Source organism: Delphinus delphis, chromosome 11 (assembly GCF_949987515.2).
Source record: "Delphinus delphis chromosome 11, mDelDel1.2, whole genome shotgun sequence".
Classification (NCBI taxonomy): domain Eukaryota; kingdom Metazoa; phylum Chordata; class Mammalia; order Artiodactyla; family Delphinidae; genus Delphinus; species Delphinus delphis.
The window spans coordinates 59,774,576-59,798,393 of NC_082693.1; the positions used below are offsets into that span (position 1 = coordinate 59,774,576).

The following is a 23,818-nucleotide window of genomic DNA, read 5'->3' on the forward strand; positions in this document are numbered from 1 at the left end:
AGATGTTACTTTTCTATGAAGGCTAATAAAATATGACCTACTAAAATAACTTGAATAATTACTTATTCAAGATAAGTAATAAATCAGAAAGACAGATCTTTATAAACTTATAAGCAGGCGAGCACTCGTATATGTGTGTGAGTATACACATACCCTTACATCTATCTTTCTGAATACCTCTCTTTCCAGGTTCAACTTTTTTGAGAAAACAACAAACAAACAGAATAATGAGAGCCCTAGAAAAATACATTCCAGTGTTTGATACTTTAAATTCAATTCATCTCTCCTTTAAAATGCTTAGTACTGATGATATACTCATTTTAAAAAACTAGATCCCCCATGGAGTATGTAAGATATTAACAAAATCTTCATCATCTACTATCCCTATACTTAGACCTTCATAGTGATCTTCAAATTCACCATATGACACTTCATCAGACTTACTGCAGGCATCTTTCAGTGTTTCTAGAAAAGACGTTTTGATTTCTTCCTCTGTGGAATGTCCTGTAAAATAGTACTGACTATGAAACAATGTCCTTAAAAGTTCAGTGAAATGGCTGATGATAATAAAGAAATACTTAAGTCACCTGATGAAATCTTTCCAACAATTTGAAGTCTTATGTCAAACTACCCTGCAATTTATTTAAACATTTTCTTGCATGAACTAGAATTTAATGGTGAGGACTTCAACACACATTTGAAGCATCTTTTAAAAGCGTCTGACAGGATGTGTCCTTATGTATAGGCAAAATAACAGTTACTACTGTAGATATTCTTGTATTTGTTAATGTTTTAGAGAACTCGGTTTCATTCCCATTAGAAATGAGGAAAGAAGAAAACAAGTAAATAGTTTCATGATTTATAGGCTGATAACACAGTAATGCAATGTGTTAAAGGCATTAGTTACTTTATGAAGCAGTTACTCATAACTGCAGCTAGAAAATATTACTGCAAACACAGGATTCAGAGGCCTATGAAAATCTTTGCTGGAAGAAATTTTACTTGATTAACTCATTCTATTTTTAATCTCTGACATTAAGTAGGCTATTTCCACTGGTCGGTTATACTAAATATGATTAAATTTTACCCACAGGAAGATGCTATTGAGAATCACATATGTAACAAAAAAAATTGAATAGTTTGTTATTTAAAGTGAGAACATAAAATATCTGATTCATCCTTTTTTAAAAATTCATTTGATTTTTTAATTTAGAAAAAGAACAATAAGCTATTTAAATAATACCTTTGATTATATTATGGCCAGCTAAAGGAAAGAGTGATCTCAGCTTAAATACTTTTTCCTTAGGGAGGAAATATTAGGATATTTTCTGTACCTTCAAATTTTAATAGACATATTTATGTTCATTATATGATAGCTCCATCCCTAGAGAAAGCCATTTCCTTATTCTGCCTTAAATCTTGAAGCATAAGCAGTTACAGTAAAACTAATTCAGAGAACTTGCACATGTAATTATGTATCCTCTAAATCTATTCTATTCTAACTCAATTTCATCACTATCTCCTCAACAGGAAATAAAAGTTAATCTCAATTATAAACATAAAAGAAAAAAATAAGTACAGATAATAGACCTCAGAACTTTTAAATTAAGCAGCTCTCCAGTTGCTGCTAACGTGTTTAAGAAGAAAGAGCTCCATGGCCGACCACTTACAGGAAAGAACTCATAGGGCTAAATAACTCATCCAGTATCACACAGACAGTAAATGGTTAAGCAGTGAATTACATGGATCTCTCTGATTGGAACTCCCACAGTTTTCCCATTAAACTTTGCAGTATCTCAGGAAGGGCCTCAGCCGTTTATAGTAAAAGAACATACTAAAGTTTACTGTTTGCCTTCAAGATGGCGGAAGAGTAAGACGCGGAGCTCACCTTCCTGCCAACAAAAACATCAGAAATACATCTACATGTGGAACAACTCCTACAGAACACCTATTGAACGCTGGCAGAAGACCTCTGACCCCCCAAAAGGCAAGAAACTCCCCTCGTACCTGGGTAGGGCAAAAGAAAAAACAGAGACAAAGAATAGGAACGGGACCTGCACCAGTGGGAGGGAGCTGTGAAGGAGGAAAGATTTCCACACAGTAGGAAGGCCCTTCGCTGGCGGAGACTGCGGGTGGCAGAGGGGGAAAGCTTAGGAGCCGAGGAGGAGAGCACAGCAACAGGGGTGCGGAGGGCAAAGCGGAGAGATTCCCGCACAGAGGATCAGGGCCGACCGGCACTCACCAGCCGGAGAGGCTTGTCTGCTCACCCGCCGGAGCGGGTGGGGGCCGGGAGCTGAGGCTCGTGCTTCGGTCGTATCGCAGGGAGAGGACTGGGGTTGGCTGCATGAACACACCCTGAAGGGGGCTAGTGCGCCACAGCTAGCCGGGAGGGAGTCCGGGAAAAAGTCTGGAGCTACCGAAGCGGCAAGAGACTTTTTCTTGCCTCTTTTGTTTCCTGGTGCGCGAGGAGAGGGGATTAAGAGCGCCGCTTAAAGGAGCTCCAGAGACGGGCGCGAGCCGCGGCTAAAAGCGCGGACCCCAGAGACGGGCATGAGACGCTAAGGCTGCTACTGCAGCCACCAAGAAGCCTCTGTGTGAGAATAGGTCACTCTCCACACCTCCCCTCCCGAGAGCCTGTGCAGCTCGCCACTGCCAGGGCCCCGTGATCCAGGGAAAACTTCCCCGGGAGAACGCACGGCGCGCCTCAGGCTAGTGCAACGTCACGCCGGCCTCTGCCTCAGCAGGCTCGCACCGCATCCGTACACCTTCCTCCCTCCAGCCTGAGGGAGCCAGAGCCCCCGAAGCAGCTGCTCCTTTAACCCAGTCCTGTCTGAGCGAAGAACAGATGCCCTCAGGCGACCTACACGCAGAGGCGGGGCCAAATCTAAAGCTGAGCCCCGGGAGCTGTGGGAACAAAGAAGAGAAAGGGAAATCTCTCCCAGCAGCCTCGGGAGCAGCGGATTAAACCTCCACAATCAACTTGATGTGCCCTGCATCTGTGGAATACCTGAAGAGACAACGAATCATCGCAAATTGAGGAGGTAGACTTTGGGAGCAATGATATATATATGTTTCCCCCTTTTTCTCTTTTTGTGAGTGTGTATGTGTATGCTTCTGTGTGTGATTTTGTCTGTATAGCTTTGCTTTTACCATTTGTCCTAGGGTTCTCTCTGTCCGTTTTTTTTTTTTTTTTTTACTTAAAAAAATTGTTTTGCTTGATATTTATTTTTTATTTTAATAAATTTATTTTATTTTATTTTATCTTCTTCTTTCTTTCTTTTCTCCCTTTTATTCTGAGCCATGTGGAGGACAGGCTCTTAGTGCTCCAGCTAGGCACCAGGGCTGTGCCACTGAGGTGGGAGAGCCAAGTTCAGGACACTGGTCCACAAGAGACCTCCCAGCTCACATAATATCAAACGGTGAAAATCTCCCAGAGATCTCAATCTCAACGCCAAGACCCACCTCCACTCAACGACCAGCAAGCTACAGTGCAGGATACCCTATGCCAAACAACTAGCAAGACAGGAACACAACCCCATCCATTAGCACAGAGGCTGCCTGAAATCATAATAAGGCCACAGACACCCCAAAACACACCAGCAGACGTGGACCTGCCCACCAGATGGACAAAATCCAGCCTCCTCCACCAGAACACAGGCACCAGTCCCCTCCACCAGGAAGCCTACACAACCCACTGAACCAACCTTAGCCACTGGGAACAGACACCAAAAACAACAGAAACTACGAACCTGCAGCCTGCGAACAGGAGACCCCAAACACAGTAAGTTAAGCAAAATGAGAAGACAGAGATACACACAGCAGATGAAGGAGCAAGTCAAAAACCCACCAGACCTAAAAAATGAAGAGGAAATAGGCAGTCTACCTGAAAAAGAATTCAGAATAATGATAGTAAAGATGATCCACAATCTTGGAATAGAATGGAGAAAATAAAAGAAACGTTTAACAAGGACCTAGAAGAACTAAAGAGCAAACAAACAGAGATGAAAAACACAATAAATGAAATTAAAAATTCTCTAGAAGGGATCAATAGCAGAATAACAGAGGCAGAAGAACGGGTAAGTGACCTGGAAGATAAAATAGTGGAAATAACTACTGCAGAGCAGAATAAAGAAAAAAGAACGAAAAGAATTGAGGACAGTCTCAGAGACCTCTGGGACAACATTAAACGCACCAACATTCGAATTATAGGGGTCCCAGAAGAAGAAGAGAAAAAGAAATGGACTGAGAAAATATTTGAAGAGATTATAGTTGAAAACTTCTCTAATATGGGAAGGGAAATAGTTAATCAAGTCCAGGAAGAACAGAGAATCCCATACAGGATAAATGCAAGGAGAAACACGCCAAGACATATTAATGAAACTATCAAAAATTAAATACAACAAATATTAAAAGCAGCAAGGGAAAAACAGCAAGTAACACATGAAGGAATCCCCATAAGGTTAACAGCTGAAAGGGAAGAACAGCAAATAACACGTAAGGGAATCCCCATAAGGATAACAGCTGATCTTTCAGCAGACACTCTGCAAGCCAGAAGGGAGTGGCAGGACATATTTAAAATGATGAAAGAGAAAAACCTACAACCAAGATTACTCTACCCAGCAAGGATCTCATTCAGATTTGATGGAGAAATTAAATGTTTTACAGAAAAGCAAAAGCTAAGAGAATTCAGCACCACCAAACCAGCTTTACAACAAATGCTAAAGGAAGTTCTCTAGGCAGGAAACAAAAGAGAAGGAAAAGACCTACAATAGCAAACCCAAAACAATTAAGAAAATGGTCATAGGAACATACATATCAATAATTACCTTAAATGTAAATGGATTAAATGCTCCAACCAAAAGGCATATACTGGCTGAATGGGTACAAAAACAAGACCCGTATATATGCTGTCTACAAGAGAACCACTTCAGACCTAGGGATACATACAGACTGAAAATGAGGGGATGGAAAAAGATATTTCATGCAAATGGAAATCAAAAGAAAGATGGAGTAGCAATTCTCATATCAGACAAAATAGACTTTAAAACAAAGACTATTACAAGAGACAAAGAAGGACACTACATAATGATCAAGAGATCAATCCAAGAAGAAGAAATAGCAATTGTAAATACTTATGCACCCAACATAGGAGCACTTCAATATATAAGAAAAATACTAAGAGCCATAAAAGGGGAAATCGACAGTAACACAATCATGGTAGGGGACTTTAACACCCCACTTTCACCAATGGACAGATCATCCAAGATGAAAATAAATAAGGAAACACAAGCTTTAAATGACACATTAAACAAGATGGACTTAATTGATATTTATAGGACATTCCATCCCAAAACAATAGAATACACATTCTTCTCAAGTGCTCATGGAACATTCTCCAGGATAGGTCATATCTTGGGTCACAAACCAAGCCTTGGTAAGTTGAAGAAAATTGAAATCGTATCAAGTATCTTTTCTGACCACAATGCCATGTGACTAGATATCAATTACAGCAAAAAATCTGTAGGAAATACAAACACATGGAGGCTAAACAACACACTACTTAAGAACCAAGAGATCACTGAAGAAATCACAAGAGTAAATCAAAAAATACCTAGAAACAAATGACAATGAAAACACAATAACCGAAAACCTATGGGATGCAGCAAGAGCAGTTCTAAGAGGGAAGTTCATAGCTATACAAGCCTACCTTGAGAAACAAGAAACATCTCAAATAAATAACCTAATCTTACACCCAAAGCAATTAGAGAAAGAAGAACAAAAAAAGTCCAAAGTTAGCAGAAGGAAAGAAATCATAAAGATCAGATCAGAAATAAATGAAAAAGAAATGAAGGAAATGGTAGCAAAGATCAATAAAACTAAAAGCTGATTCTCTGAGAAGATAAAATCATAAATCATTAGCCAGACTTATCAAGAAAAAAAGGAAGAAGACTCAAATCAATAGAATTAGAAATGAAAAAGGAGAAGTAACAACTGACACTGCAGAAATACAAGGGATCATGAGAGATTACTAAAAGGAACTATATGCCAATAAAATGGACAACCTGGAAGAAATGGACAAATTCTCAGAAATTCACAACCTTCGGAGAATGAACCAAGAAGAAATAGAAAATATGAACAGACCAATCACAAGCACTGAAATTGAAACTGTGATTAAAAATCTTCCAACAAACAAAAGCCCAGGACCAGATGGCTTCACAGGAGCAATCTATCAAACATTTAGAGAAGAGCTAACACCTATCCTTCTCAAACTCTTCCAAAATATAGCAGAGGGAGGAACACGCCCAAACTCATTCTACGAGGCCACCATCACTCTGATACCAAAACCAGAAAAAGATGTCACAAAGAAAGAAAACTACAGGCCAATATCACTTATGAACATAGATGCAGAAATCCTCAACAAAATACTAGTAAACAGAATCCAACAGCACATTAAAAGGATCATACATTATGATCAAGTGGGGTTTATCCCAGGAATGCAAGGATTCTTCAATATTTGCAAATCAATCAACGTGATACACCATATTAACAAGTTGAAGGAGAAAAACCATATTATCATCTCAATAGATGCAGAGAAAGCTTTTGACAAAATTCAACACCCATTTATGATAAAAACCCTCCAGAAAGCAGGCATAGAGGGAACTTTCCTCAACATAATAAAGGCCATATATGACAAACCCACAGCCAACATCATCCTCAATGGTGAAAAACTGAAAGCATTTCCACTAAGATCAGGAATGCCCACTCTCACCACTATTATTCAACATAGTTTTGGAAGTTTTAGTCACAGCAATCAGAGAAGAAAAAGATATAAAAGGAATCCAAATTGGAAAAGAAGAAATAAAGCTGTCACTGTTTGCAGATGACATGATACTATACATAGAGAATCCTAAAGTTGCTACTAGAAAACTACTAGAGCTAATCAACGAAGTTGGTACAGTAGCAGGATACAAAAGTAATGCACAGGGCTTCCCTGGTGGCGCAGTGGTTGAGAGTCCACCTGCTGATGCAGGGGACACGGGTTCTTGCCCCAGTCCAGGAAGATCCCACATGCCATGGAACGGCTGGGCCTGTGAGCCATGGCTGCTGAGCCTGCGCATCCAGAGCCTGTGCTCTGCAACGGGAGAGGCCACAACAGTGACAGGCCCGCGTACTGCAAAAGAAAAAAAAAAAAAGCACAGAAATCTCTTGCATTCCTATACACCAATGGAGGAAAATATAAAAGTGAAAGTAATAAAACACTCCCATTTACCATTGCAACAAAAAGAATAAAATATCTAGGAATAAACCTACCTAAGGAGACAAAAGACCCGTATACAGAAAATTATACAACACAGATGAAAGAAATTAAAGATGATACAAATAGATGGAGAGATATACCATATTCTTGGATTGGAAGAATCAACATTGTGAAAATGACTCTACTACCCAAAGCAATCTACAGGTTCAATGCAATCCCTATCAAACTACCACTGGCATTTTTCACAGAACTAGAAGAGAAAATTTCACACTTTGTATGTTAACACAAAAGACTCCGAATAGACAAAGCAATCTTGAGAAAGAAAAACGCAGGTGGAGGAATCAGGCTCCCTTACTTCCGACTATACTACAAAGCTACAGTAATCAAGACAGTATGGTACTGGCACAAAAACAGAAATATAGATCAATGGAACAGGATGGAAAGCCCAGAGATAAACCCATGCACATATGGTCACCTTATCTTTGATAAAGGAGGCAAGAATATACAGTGGAGAAAAGACAGCCTCTTCAATAAGTGATGCTGTGAAAACTGCTTGGACAGCTACATGGAAAATAATGAAATTAGAACACTCCCTAACACCATACACAAAAATAAACTGAAAATGGATTAAAGACCTAAATGTAAGGCCAGACACTATCAAACTCTTAGAGGAAAACATAGGCAGGGGCTTCCCTGGTGGCGCACTGGTTGAGAGTCCGCCTGCCGATGCAGGGGACACAGGTTCGTGCCCTGGTCTGGGAAGATCCCACATGCCGCAGAGCGGTGGGCCCGTGAACCATGGCCACTGAGCCTGCACGTCCGGAGCCTGTGCTCCGCAACGGGAGAGGCCACAACAGTGAGAGGCCCACGTACAAAAAAAAAAAAGCAGAAAAAAACCAAAAACATAGGCAGAACACTCTATGATGTAAATCACAGCGAGATTCTTTTTGACCCACCTCCTGGAGAAATGGAAATAAAAACAAAAATAAACAAATGGGACCTAATGAAACTTAAAAGCTTTTGCACAGCAAAGGAAACCATGAACAAGACCAAAAGACAACCCTCAGAATGGGAGAAAATATTTGCAAATGAAGCAACCAACAAAGGATTAATCTCCAAAATTTGCAAGCAGCTCATATAGCTCAATATCAAAAAAACAACCCAAACCAAAAATGGGCAGAAGACCTAAATAGACATTTCTCCAAAGAAGATATACAGATTGCCAACACACACATGAAAGAATGCTCAACATCATTAATCATTAGAGAAATGCAAATCAAAACTAAAATGAGATATCATCTCACACCCGTCAGAATGGCCATCATCCAAAAATCTAGAAACAATAAATGCTGGAGAGGTTATGGAGAAAAGGGAACCCTCTTGCACTGTTGGCAGGAATGTAAATTGATACAGCCACTATGGAGACCAGTATGGAGGTTCCTTAAAAAACTAAAAATAGAACTACCATACGTCCCAGCAGTCCCACTACTGGGCATATACCCTGAGAAAACCATAACTGAAAAAGAGTCGTGTACCAAAATGGTCATTGCAGCTCTATTTACAATAGCCAGGACATGGAAACAACCTACGTGTCCACCAACAGATGAATGGATAAAGAAGATGTGACACATATATACAATGGAATAGTACTCAGCCATAAAATGGAACGAAACTGAGTTATTTGTAGTGAGGTGGATGGACCTAGAGTCTGTCATACAGAGTGAAGTAAGTCAGAAAGAGAAAAACAAATACCATATGCTAACACAGATATATGGACTCTAAAAAAAAAAAGAAAAGAAAATGGTCAGAAGAACCTAGGGGCAAGAGGAGAATAAAGATGCAGACCTACTAGAGAATGGACTTGAGGATACGGGGAGGGGGAAGGGTAAGCTGGGACAAAGTGAGAGAGTGGCATGGACATATATACACTACCAAATGTAAAGTAGCTAGCTAATGGGAAGCAGCCACATAGCACAGGGAGATCAGCTCGGTGCTTTGTGACCACCTAGAGGGGTGGGATAGGGAGGGTGGGAGGGAGACGCGAGAGGGAAGAGATATGGAGACATATGTTTATGTATAACTGATTCACTTTGTTATAAAGCAGAAACTGACACGCCATTGTAAAGCAATTATACTCTAATAAACATGTTAAAAAAAAAAGAAGCTCTCACATTTCTGGTTTAAAAAATAATTATTTATTTCCTCACTTAATGGCCTCAAGTCCATGCTATGAATTAATATAATTTAAAGATATTACTTTGATTAACTCACATTTTAGAAATCTAATGTATTTTCACTTGTAATGATTACCTGAAATTACTTAAGGATGCTTCTTTGCACAATAACATTTTCTTATGTCTATAACAGACACACTGCCTGTTTTGTTAAAATCCATTTTCATAAAGGCCTAAATAAAGAGAGAAGTGTTATTTTTTTCTGTGAAATCATTAGAACCTAATTTTCTATTCTGCAGTAGGTTATTTTTTTACCTCTAAACAAGACAGTTTAAAGTACTAAACTGGTATATGAAGGAAGCATCATGAAAACAGGGAGAAAGATATTGGAGCAAGATATTAGGTAACCTGCACTTAAGGTGCACTACCACTTTCTAGCACCCTGACCTTGAGAAAGTAACTTAACCTCTGTTACCCTGGCTTTCCTCTTCTGCACACTGAGGAGTTGGGTAAAAGACCTCTCCGGTAACTTTCAGCTCTACGAATCACATGAAATTGATAAATGGCCAAGACAAATGACCAGGAGTATTTTGAGTCAAAAAGTAAACCTGCAAATATTCCATTACTAAAATCAATGAGAAAGTTAAATAATTCTTAAATGGGTTTTGTTACTCTATTTCCTGAAATTTAACTCTACCTTTTGAAATGCTAGTTGTTTTATCACTCCTCTAATTCAATGCAATTCTGAGGATCATAAAATATATTTTATTGAGAAGAGGAGTGTGTCCATAGAAACATACAACTGACCAAAAGCACCATCCTACATTTGCAGATGAGTCAAAACTAGAATCAAGTTTGTTTATTCACAATAATGTCACAGGTATGTGGTACCTGTTATGGGCTGAATTGCATCCTCCCCAAAATTCATATGTTGAAGCCCTAACCCCCAGTACCTCAGTGTGACTACAGAAAAAGATAGAGCCTTTAAAGAGGTGATTAAGGTAAAATGAAATCATTAGGGTGGGCCCTAATCCAATATGACTGGTATCCTCATAAGAAGAGGAGATTAGGACACAGACAACACAGACTGAGGGATGCCCATGAGAACACAGGGAGAAGACAGCCAGTTAATTACAAGCCAAGGAAAGCAGCCTCAGGAGAAACCAAACCTAATGACACCTTGATCTTGGACTTCTACCCTCCAGAATTGTGAGACAACAAATTTCTGTCATGTAAGTCACCCAGTCTATGGTATTTGTGATGGTAGCCCTAGCAAACTAAGTCTACTTTTGTCCTCTATTCCCAGGACCAAGACTTATGAAAGAGACAACCCTCCAGTTTCTACTCCTGATACTCACGCCTATCACTAGGACATGTAAGGTAAAAATATATGCAAATTTATAAATATTATGTGGTGAATTTGTTTAACATAAGGTTTTTATTTTGTCTTTTGGCCAGTAAAGATAAAGATTTTGACATTTTCTATTGGAGATTTGTACCCGATGTAATTGTTCATACTACCTTATTCACAATAGCTTTGTTTCAGTATTAGATAAATATACATTTTATATTAGGTACATATACAAAAGAAAAAGGAAACTACATTGCTCAAAAGCATGCTCTAAAAATGGCTGCCAGAACCTAAGTAATATCTTCTCTCCTACATAAGTCAGAGCTCCTGTTTTTAATTTACAATTTAACATGATCATTTTAATTTTCATTTTAACATTTAGCATGCATATTTAAAAAGTAGACAAACGTGTTTTAGTCATCATCCTAAGATAATGTGCATTGAGCCTTGACACTGGGACAGCTATAATGCTCATAATTTTACATGTAATACCTTAGACCAGTTCTGTGAGATAAGAAACTGAGGCTTGGAAATATTTTATAATAGATATAGACGTATAGCTATATGGAGCCAGCAATTTATGGAATTAGTAATTTGTGAACTGAAATTTAATTTCAGATTTTATTTTCCTTTTACAATATTTTCCTAAAACATAGGCATAAGTTATGTCGCTTTATACTGGGTAGATTTGTATGTGTATGTGTGTGTTTGTGTTTTACTAAACCCAAAATACATTACAGGGAAAGGAATTTAAAACATTTTCAAAGGTAATTCATTAAAGATTTAAAAGAAAGAACCTAAAAATCTATTGAAAGTAACCGTTTGAAAGATTACTTCGTTTCCTTTTGAACAAATGATTTTCTGTATTCATTCATTTCACCTATAACGGTATGCTTGAATTCTCTGTAATCAACCTTACATTGCCATAACCATTTAGAATTAGCCACAAAGACTCAAAATCCTAGAAATAATCACACAGAGACCACTGTTACACCTTTAAGTTATATATGGCTACAACAATAATCATCATAGTAGCATTTTGTTACATCTGTTGTAGCCCTAGACAAGGTAGTGGACTTAATAAGAAAATTCCAAAAAGTTACATATAAATCCAATCAAAGGCACTAAAAAAGCTTATTTAGAGGAACTCTGTAGTGGACAGTTCCATAAAGTTAAGAAATATTTAAGAGTGGCAATAAATCACAAATGTATCTTTTTTTTTTTTTTTTTTTTGTGGTACGCGGGCCTCTCACTGTTGTGGCCTCTCCCGTTGCGGAGCACAGGCTCCAGACGCGCAGGCTCAGCGACCATGGCTCATGGGCCCAGCCGCTCCGCGGCATGTGGGATCTTCCTGGACTGGGGCACGAACCCGTGTCCCCTGCATCAGCAGGCGGACTCTCAACCACTGCGCCACCAGGGAAGCCCCAAATGTATCTTTTTAAATTTATTTTTTTCAATAAAAAATGCTTACCATTCACTTGAATTTGACCATTTCATTATCTTTAATGTATTATATCAGTGACAATTAAGAAGTCACTTCACTTACTGGAATGCCTCCAAAAGGTATTAGGATACTGACTGTACTTCTGCTAGTCTTCATACTTGAAAGTATAAGAGATTTGAATGACTCTAACAATTATTCCATGATTTACACTGAAAGGTGCTGTTTTGAGTAGATCCCTTATGCCAATTTATTCATTTCACCATTGCCACTTACTTCTTTGGCAAATGCACTATTTAATAGAATATTCTATTCATAAAGTTCCTAACAACAACAACAAAAATACAGTATGAGATTTTCTTAAACTCAGGTAAATAGATTTTCAATATTTCAGTCAAGTTGTTAGCTTTAAATGAGAATATAAATAAAACGTCTAGCAAGGTGACTGACAAATAATGGTTACCCCCAAAATATTCTCTTCCATTTCCTTCTAATTTTTTCAATTAAAATTTTAATAAGGAAACTTAAGACGCCCTGCCCCACCCCCCCCTACAGTTCTCAACAACCCATACATTTTTTTTGGTCTGTTGTAATGCCCTGTACATGAAAAGCCTTTAAGGTCTATAAAATGAGCTTTTAAGAGTGAAATTGAGCTTAATCTTTAAAATCATACGTAATATGGATAGAAGATGAATTTGCTCACCCAACTCAAGGGATACTAGAATTAAAAGATAATGCTAGAAGCTTAAAAGAAACATTTTTCAAGAATTGAATAATTTACCAAAAGTTGCAACAAATTTATATAACTCTTTCTAAAATATGGTGCAGGATGGAAAATGATAATTCAGTTGAAACAAAACTAAGGTATATTTATTGATAGTATCTCTATATAAATTAGGCTATTTAGGGGGCATACCAATTTTTTAAAATTTCAAATTAGTAAGAATGACATTGCCTTCCCCCAAACTAGTGCCAGAATTAGACCCAGGTTGGTGATTCTTATGTTCTTGTTTTTGCTTCTCATTGCATGGGCAGTCTCCAGTGATATTATAGAGGAAAAGAAAAAACAGGGTATAAGACACCACATCTTTCTAATTTTCTATTGCTATTTTATTACTATTATTATTATTATTAATGCAAGGAAGAGATGAAGTTAGATAATCCCTAGTGTGTGTCACTAGGTGGGCCATAAGGTTAAACATTGTAAAAAACACAAGACAGGTATGGCACAGCAATGATAAGCAATACCATACTAGCACAGAAGTTTACAATTGATAAAGCATGTAATTTTCTCATTTGAGTTTCAAAGCAACTCTGACTATAATTATTATCTCTGGATTGCTCCAGCAGAGTCTGTCTGTCAGAAAAGTGAAAAGGCCTATTTAAGATCACACATTTCAAATGTTAAGGGTAGAACTTGAACCTTGATCTCATAAATTCAATTTCCAGTGTTCCTCCCACAAAATGTACTATATCTTGTGACAAGACGATTTGAAGCAAAAGAGAACAATGCAAGAGAATGCCTTATCTAAAACCCTTGAGGTAGACATGTTTCAAATTCATATACACTCAGGAGAAAATCCAAACTTCTGAGCATAGCGTGCAAAGCTTTAATGTAATGGACCCTGCTAGGCTTATTTCTCTCCATTCTTCTCCTTTCCTTCCTTCCACCTATCTATCTATTTCAACTCATGCATCGTCTATTTATTCAGCACCTGCCAAACGCCAGGTTCTATTCAAGGTATTAGAAATAGAGCAGGAAACAAGAAGCACCTTGGTCTCTGCCCTGATGGAACTTCCATTCTACTGCAGGCAGAGCCAGAGAATATCTACAAAGTGGTATAAAGAAAACAAAATAGATAAATGGTATGGAGAGGATCAGGGATCAGATGGGATGCTCCTTTAGATGGAGGTGTCAGTGTAGTGTTCTTAGCAGAGAAAACCTGAATGATGAGAAAATTCAGCCATGCAAAGGTCTGGTGGAAGATTACTCACAGCAGAGGGAAAGGTAGGGGTGAAACCTCTGGGGCAATTCCTGGAACCTGCCGCATTCCCTCTCCCCTGGAAGCCTTCACATGAGCTTCTCCCTTTCCTGAAGTAGCTATTGTCGGATCCACACTCCCCCTACCCTCTTGTCTGCTTCATTCCTCCTCATCCTTCAAAACTCAGCTCTGACACATACCCACCTCCAGGAATCCTATGAACTTCCTTCTCCCAGAAATCCTATGAACTTCCTTCTCCTTAACCTGGCTTGCAATTTATCTCACATGTTCTGAAAGCATTCTCTATTTAACACTTATCATGTTGTTTTGTAATCATTTATATTTTTCTTTCCTTTACTTATGAAGACCTTAAGAGTACAGAGTATGTCTTCTCAGAGTTTAGAACAATGCCCACTTATTAGGCTCTTAATAAGTATATGAGGGAGGGATAAATGTTGACATTTAAAAAATCAGCAGGACTTGCCTGATGGCTTAACACTGATAACGAGGCATAAAGAAGGAGACAAATGAACTACTAAAATTTCAGTAGAAAAGTGAATAAGACCACTGAAGAATATTATGTCATTCACTGCAGAGAATTATCTGTGGTACATACATTTTTGGACACTTCTAAGTGAAATACTTTTTTTGTTTTGTTTTACATCTTTATTGGAGTATAATTGCTTTACAATAGTGTGTTAGTTTCTGCTTTATAACAAAGTGAATCAGTTATACATATACATATGTTCCCATATCTCTTCCCTCTTGCGTCTCCCTCCCTCCCGTCCTCCCTATCCCACCCCTCCAGGTGGTCACAAAGCACCGAGCTGATCTCCCTGTGAAATCTGCCTTATCTAAAAGTCCATTTCCTTCCTTGTCCAACTGTTGAAGGTATTTTCTCAATCCAGTCAAAATATGAACACCTCTTTTACATAGCTGTTCTTTTAGCACATCTGTTTAAGAAGAAGAGAGATGGAAACTAATTATTCCTATGCACAAATGTATCAAGTTGCGATTGTCTTTCCGGTAAGAAAATTAAAGTTGATATAACTGACATAAGGGATGTGACTATGCAACCAGATCATAAGTATGACTGACAAAAGGCTTTCAAAAATAGAATGCTCTTAGTAAAGGGGGTTATATACAAAATCACATGTAAAATGTACCAGAACAATAGCACCACTGTGTGGTGAAAGTGTTGCATTTTATACATAGGAAAATAATGGTTCACTTTATCAGCATGAAAATAACCTAAATGTTACAAATAAAATCTTAGTTTTTTAAAATTTCCCAGGTTTCCTCTTCATCTGTCAAGCCCATATCTTTAATCTCCTTCCTCTTTCTTTGTAATTACCAACTGAATTACAAACTTTTGAGTGATCTGCCTGACATCAATTCATCAGTTCAAAATTTCTAAAATAGTTTGAAATCTTCAAACTGTAGGTTATATATTAAATAGCATCAAGGCTTTGGAATGCTATCCTATCCTTATACATTTAAAGTAACCCTTTCCAGGGCTTCCCTGGTGGCGCAGTGGTAGAGAGTCCGCCTGCGGATGCAGGGGACACGGGTTCGTGCCCCTGGTCTGAGAGGATTCCACATGCCGCAGAGCGGCTAGGCCAGTGAGCCATGGCCGCTGAGCCTGTGCGTACAGAGCCTGTGCTCCTCAAGAGGAGAGGCCACAACAGTGAGAGGCCCGTGTACCGCAAAAAAAAAAAAAAAAAAAAAAAAATGTTCTTCCTTATCCCTCATTCTCCTTGGACCAGTCTGAAGGGGGCCTTGGGAAATATGCCATCTTTGAGGGCTACACAGCCTTCTCAGACTGCTTTCTGCCCACAGAAGTTTAAGGTCTAAGAGTCATTAAAATATCTTGCATTCATTGCTTTTTCATAACAGGTTTACAGTATCTTTGGGAATACACCTCTCTCCAAAACTCTGAAGGTCTTTCAGCTATATGCCTCCAGTCAGTTCCAAGTACCAATACCCATGCTTAAAGTATAGTTTGGAGAAATTTTCAAATCTTTATTTCTTTGTTTTCTCACCCTGGCGCTTTTCTTTTTCATCTTAATGCCAGTTACCTTGAAACATGAATTTTGGAGAAATGGGTACAGTCTTAATCTGTTCCATTTGCTGAGGCAATTTTTAATCAATTAAGAGGATTTCCTTGGAATCACATACTTCATCTTCTCTTTGCCCTGAGGCTTTTAATCACATGAAAGTTTTACAACATTGGTCTCTCAAAGCCTTTTATATAGAAGCAGCTCCTTTTCCATTTCTCAAAAGCCCCACATTTCTTGATTCTCTCTTTCTGCTTCCAAACTGGCCAGTGTTTTAAATACTTTTATAATATCTTCTTGAACCCACACTACAACCTACAAATACTATTAATTATCTGTTTTCCAACCTCTGCTTAGAGCTTCAAGTTCAATGGACTCATGATCTGCCTCCTGAGTAATAGATCACATTTTTTCAGATATTTTGGCTCTGAATCACATGGATTGCCATCACTACTCTGACATAAGTTTCCTCACTGCTCGCCAACTAACTGGTAAACTCTACCACATAGCTAAGGCAAGCTTGCCACTAACATTTGTGGGCTAGAAGAAGTAAAAAAAATGGAAGCTCACATATAGTCTCATTGTTGGCTCAGTAGATTTTTATTTAGTAAAGAATATGTGGGGCTTCCCTGGTGGCGCAGTGGTTGGGAGTCCGCCTGCCGATGCAGGGGACACGGGTTCATGCCCCGGTCCGGGAAGATCCCACGTGCCGCGGAGCGGCTAGGCCTGTGAGCCATGGCCGCTGAGCCTGCGCGTCCGGAGCCTGTGCTCCGCAACAGGAGAGGCCACAGCAGTGAGAGGCCCGCGTACTGCAAAAAAGAAAAAAAAAAAAGAATATGTGGTTTCAGGGATTTCATCTAATCTGCTCGGATTTGGATTCGGTCAGGATAATTTTGCTCATTTTCATTGATGTTCTTAACTAAATTTCCATTTCTTCTAAAATAATCAAAACTGTCCATTAAAATTATAGCTATAATTTTATAGTTATAACTGTAACTACAGGGTTAGGGTTAGGGTTAAAGTTATAATGAATGGTCATCAATTTTAGTATTTTAAATATTTTTTTAAGTTTTTGGAAAATTTAATTGTCTTCTTAAATATTTTTATAAGTATAAGATTATTTGCTATTCTAGTGCTCATATCCATCTACTGGCCAATGTGAAGAACTGATGTCATGCTTCACTTAGGTGACATAAACAACTACATTTATCCCTACTTAACAGTAATAGAAACTTGCTACCATTGCAAAAAGTCTCCTTATCCCTGAAATGGGAATATGAAGAGAGAAGTGAGGAAACAGATCTTCAGTAGTACTTCTAAATAATGTTATATTATGCATGAATCTACTGCTTTCATGCTGAAATGAAAGATTTGACAAGTTGAGCTTTTCTCTTAACCTAAGAGCTTCCATGGTTCAAATCTTTCTTGGACTCTGAAGCAGTGTCTGTCTCCAGTGTCATCAGCAACAATATTCGCAATCCTTTTTACCATTCAGATACAGATGCCTTTTGCTTTAAAAACATGTGGCAAAAGATGCAGACATTCAGTGTTGCGGGTCTCATTGAACCCGTGCTAAGGTTATAATGAGGAGAATCTTTCTCCTCATTTTAAAATAAAGTGTGTGTGTGTGTGTGTGTGTGTGTTTGTAATATGTGATGTTCTATATAGTCTGGACCCAGAGCAGGGATCCTTCCTACCTAGGTCTCAAGAGGTATGAGCTTGGATTTTTATTATGGCTGCACTGCACTTCCAGCAATAAGTTTTACAAGAGGCTAGGCTGAGCCCTGGTATGAAATAAACCCTGAAATCTCAGTGGCTTAATGAAACAAAGTTTAATTTCATACTTAACACAGGTTGTAGAGAAAATGAGTTAGGATTCAGCCTCTCTGGCTGGGGCAAAGGAGTGCCCCCAAACTCAGCTAGCTCAGTGACAGGCAGTATAACAAGAGCTCCCAAGGTCATTCATTGGATAATTGCTTTACCAATGTGAAGAATAGGAGGGTATCTACTGATCCTCTTGCTATTCTAATGTAAAAGGTTTAGCATCCTTTTGCTTTCTTTTCATCCCCATTTTTTATTAAATTAATGACTCATTCAGATTGTTGTTATTCTTAACTGCAAATGTTTGTTATGCTGGTGGTAACTAATTATAACACAAATAAATTTTAAGGTAAGTTTTGGTGAGGTTGTGGAGAAATTGGAACCATGGTACACTGTTAGTGGGAATGTAAAATTGTGCTGCAGCTATGGAAAAAAGTATGGAGCTTCCTCAAGAAATTAAAAAATAGAACTATGATATGATCCAGAAATCCCACTTCTGGGTATCTATCCAAAAAAAATTGAAAACTCAGGATCTTGAAGAGATATCTGCACTTCCACGTTCATTGCACCACTATTTGCATTAGCCAAGATATAGGAACAACCCAAGGGTCCATCAAAAGAATACTGGATAAAGAAAATGTTGTATATACATTACAATGGAATATTATTCAGCCTTAAAAAAAGAAGGAAATCCTGCCATTTGTGGCAACATGGAAGAATCTGAAGGACATATGCTAAGTGAAATAAACCAGTCACAGAATGACAAATACTGTATGATTCCAGCTATTGGATGCATCTAAAATAGTCAAACTCATAGAAGCAAAGAATACAGTAGTGGTTGCCAGGGTCTTGGAGGTGGAAAAATCGGGGAATTGTTATTCAAAGGGTACAAAGTTTCAGTTACATTAGATGAATAAGTTCTAGAGATCTGCCAAATAGCATGGTGCCAATTGTTAACAATAAGATATGGTGCACTTCAAAATTTGTGAAGAAGGTAGATCTCATTTGTTAAGTGTTTTTACCATAAAAACAAACAAAACACAAAGGGAGGGACTTCTCTGGTGGCACAGTGGTTGAGAGTCCTCCTGCCAATGCAGGGGATGTGGGTTCGAGCCCTGGTCTGGGAAGATCCCACATGCCACGGAGCAACTAAGCAAGTGTGCCACAACTACTGAGCCTGGGCTCCAGAGCCTGTGAGCCACAACTACTGAAGCCCGCGTGCCTAGAGCCGTGCTCCGCAAAAAGAGAAGCCACCACAGAGAGAAGCCCATGCACCGCAACAAAGAGTAGCCCCCGCTCACTGCAACTAGAGAAAGCCCACGCGCAGCAACAAAGACCCAAAGCAGCCAAATGGCGCAGTGGTTGAGAGTCCGCCTGCCGATGCAGGGGACACGGGTTCGTGCCCGGGTCCGGGAAGATCCCACATGCCGCGGAGCGGCTGGGCCTGTGAGTCATGGCCGCTGAGCCTGCGCGTCCGGAGCCTGTGCTCCGCAACGGGAGAGGCCACAACAGTGACAGGCCCGCGTACTGCAAAAACAAACAAACAAACAAAAACAAATAGAAAATAAATAAATTAATTTAAAAAAAGCACACACACACAAAGGGATACAAGTAAATACTGGGAAGTGTTGATTATGTCTGTTACCTTGATTGTGGTGATGGTATCATGAGTGTTTGCATATGTCCAAACTCATCAAATTGTACACATTTAATATGCACAGTTTTTTTCTATATTAATTATACCTCAATATATCCATTTTAAAGTATTATTTTTGTCATTTGCATTATTTAGTATATTCCTTTCAGGAATTTTGAATAGTGACTATTATGCTATATATTTTTATTGCTGAACATTTTTTTTTATCCTCTCTGTATATAGAATAAATTCTTCAGTAGCATATGATACATCCCAACATCCTCCTGCTCTCAACCCTATGCACAATATAATGTTTCTTGCCACAGCATAAGCAGAAGCATCATGATTATCTGAGCATATCCTTAAAAAGTAGTGTGTGGGGGGCTTCCCTGGTGGCGCAGTGGTTGAGAGTCCACCTGCCGATGCAGGGGACGCGGGTTCGTGCCCCGGTCTGGGAAGATCCCACATGCCACGGAGCGGCTGGGCCCGTGAGCCATGGCCTCTGAGCCTGTGCGTCCGGAGCCTGTGCTCTGCAACGGGAGAGGCCACAACAGTGACAGGCCCGCGTACCGCAAAAAAAAAATGAATAAATAAACAAAAGTAGTGTGGGAACTCTCCATCAGATGAAACTATTATAAATATCTTTGTATTTAGTTTCTATTTTGAAGAATTTCTTGGTAGGTTTTTTTCTTCTTCCTTCTGTAGAGAAACTTGTTATGTAAATGTCATTCATAATATGAGTGTTTGTGATTACAAGAGCTTCTAGAATGTACTTGAATTATTAGTTACTAGGCATAAGACAAGGGATTAGGCTTTTTAAAGAGATTTATGTCTATAAGTAAGTCAACTTCTTCCATTTACAAGTTAAGCCAGAATACTGCTCAATAAAAATTTTCCCTTAGGGCCAGAGACTTAATAGCAATTACGTTTTAAGTGAAAGCATTGCCAGATCTGAGAGGTCGTTAAATTTTTTTTCTAAAAAAATTTTTAATTACATTGTTCAATCAAAACAAATGAGCTATAATTATAGACTCCTTGGGACTTTTAAAATGCAAATATATGTTTTTAGTTATACATACATCTAGGGAATTATAATTTGTACATCTTGTGTATGTTTGAACTGGCTTGAAATACATGTTTTGAATAAATATAATTCCTTAGCCATCAGATATTAATTCTTACTTTTTCAAGACCATAGTCTTTACCATTTGGATAGTAATAATTCTAGATCTTAATTAGAATGACAGAATAGTTTTCTTTTGTACCATGCTTTGGATAGAGGATGACTTTGGTACAAGCTATTTCATGGTAGAACTGTACTTTAATTTATATTTTTTCTTTTAAAATATATACCAGATTAAAGCTAATCATTTTTCCTTTTTAAAGCAGAGAAATCTCCGAATGATCCAGGCAAAAGACTAGGATTCTCACAGGCTTAATGGGAGGTAAAGTTTTCTAGAGACTATAGCTATGCTGAGATACCTTGGAAAAGAAATGAATTGCATAAAAACTATAGCTAGGAATATATTAGGTGAAAAGAACTGGTTGAAAACATTTCTTTGCTGTTGTTGATTTCTTGGTTTGGTTCTGAATTGTATCTGTGAGAAAAAAATGGAGGCTCTGTCTTTCTGGTATTTTACCTGTTTCAAGTTCATATAATTTTTGGTGGAGGTTGGTATATCAGAACTCATCACGCAGTCTATTCATTTTTCAGAAGAGTAAATTATGTACCATCCTCTGAAAACTACTGAAGTCTCTCTTGGGTACTGAAAACAAAATTTTTGATACGACAATTTTTGCAGTTTGAAAGAAAATTAGTTATTAAAATGACAAAAAAAGAATATAGGAAATTAACCAATGAGGTTAATAGCATGAATTTAAACCTACAATCCTAAAATGGAAACATAATGGCATTTATTTGTTTTCATTAAATCAACTTCAGTGTAATTTTTAGTCCTCACATTGAAAAGGGAGTTAAAAATGCTATCTTTAACATTTTTGGACTTATCTTCCCCCATTGTTACACACACACACAAAATCTGAAGTCTTTGTTCCAAAAGATAAAGGAAGCATCTTTAGGAATCAAGTCAATGATCATTATTATCCTTCCAAACTAGTGACCACTGGGATGCCAGTGACATTGTCCTTCCAGGTTGGACATGCTACTGCTTCCATGGTAGTCCTATGCCACAGAAATCATGACAAAGGCTGGAAGAACAACATTAGATACACTACCTTCCGAGTCCAATGTCCTACCATTCCCTCTGAGATCTTTTTGTATGCTCAAGGCTACGATTCCGATACTGGTAGCAGCCTTTATTTTTAGCTGCTCAAGCTTTCTGCCAGGCCAAAATTCTTGAGTCAAGGGATTATAGGGAATCTATCTATCTATTAGGAATGCCTTCTTTTAGAGTTGTGGAGATAAGAATGGGAAATACAATGAGCAAAAACTTTAAAAAATTACCTTCCCAACAAGATGGAGTAGATCCATTTGCCCTACTCCCCCCATTAAGTATAGCTAAAAACCTTGGATATTCTATATAAAACAAATATCAGAAGACTTAAAGTTGGAGAAAAGGAAGCAGACATCCTCTAGAGACTCCAAGACTCAAGGAATGACACAAGGTGAGTTCCCTGGATTTCCTTTTTGACTCTTGTAAATCCTGGACTGGGTACTAAAGAAGCCTGAAATCCAGAAATGTCAATGGATGACGGAAAGAAAAGCCTCAAGAAAAGCCTGCCCTCTCTTGCCAGAGAATAAGGAAAGGGACAGCCTAGTAAGGCAGAAATGTTTTTTGTTTGTTTTATTTTTTACAGTAAACATCCTCTTCTGGACAAACAACATGAGGAAAAAACAAGCCTCTTATCCTTTTCAACAAAGGCCAAGTGGAGGACTTAGACCATCATCCTTGCCTGACACTTATGAAGCACCCCTCCCATCACCTCTCCACCAGTGATGTGTCAGAGGAGAGTGAGGAGACTTCCAGCCCCCACCAGGCAGTAATGAGGTGCCCCTCGCCCTCCCAGCCAGGGTGGTGTCAGAGGAGGCCAAGCATGGAGCATACATGTTCACTACCACCCAGCAGTAATGAAGTGCACCTCACAACAACCCCCCCCCCAACAGTGTCAATGGAGGCCATATGGGGAAACAGGACTTCCAGCCTCATCTGAGGCAATAGATACCCCTTCCTCACCTGAGGTGTCAGCAGAGGTCAAGTGGGGAGCTTAGACTTTCATTCCTGCCTGGTCATAACAAGGTACCCCTTTCTCTCCCCATAAGATGATGTCAGCAGAAGCAAAGGGGGAGCCTGGATGTCCATCTCCTTCCAGTGGTAACAAGATAACCCTCCCCACAGCAGGGTTAATAAAAGTGAATAGGGATCCTGGACTTTTGCCCACCAACCAGTGATAAGTAGGACTGACCCCCACTGGAGCAATGTCAGTGAAGACCTGCTAAAACTGGAAGATTGACTAAGATCTAGAATCTCATAATATAATACGCAAAATGTCAAGGATACAATTTAAAAAATCAGTCACATACCAAGAACCAGGAAAATCTCGATGTGAATGAGAAAAGGCAACAGATGTCAACACCCAAATGGCACAGGTGTTAGGATTATCTGACAAGGATTTTAAAGTAGACATCATAAAAAGAATATATACATACACATATATAACTTTGCTGTACACCTGAAACAGTGTAATCAACTATACTTCAATTAAAAAAAGATATCAAAAAAATCATAAAAATGCTTCAAGGAGCTATTACAAAAATGCTTAAGAGAAATGAAAAAAAATAAAGTCTCAGCTAGGAAATGGAAGTTACAGATTCAAATGGAAACTTTAGAACTAAAATATAGACAAACCAATATTAAAAATTCACTGGATGAGCAATGAAAATGGGAAAGGAAAAGACCGGTGAACTTGAAAATAGAACAGTAGGAATTACCAAATCTGAACAACAGAGAGAAAATGGACTGAAAAGAAAAATGAACAGAACATCAGGGATCTATGAGACAATAACAAAATATTATATCTAATATTCATGTCATTGGAGTCCCAGAAGGAATTGAGAAAGATGGGGAGGGCCAGAAAAAA

The 23,818-nt window shown here is 38.6% G+C and overlaps 1 protein-coding gene across 1 annotated transcript; it reads right to left on the minus strand.

Moving 5' to 3' along the window:
• Positions 1-328: 328 nt before the first annotated feature.
• On the minus strand, positions 329-16,194 carry CAPS2 (calcyphosine 2). Its single transcript, XM_060025984.1, is given in 7 exon segments — positions 329-504; positions 9,569-9,667; positions 11,628-11,702; positions 11,705-11,744; positions 14,823-14,856; positions 15,039-15,159; positions 16,191-16,194. Coding segments are annotated over 7 exon segments (549 nt in total).
• Positions 16,195-23,818: the final 7,624 nt, after the last annotated feature.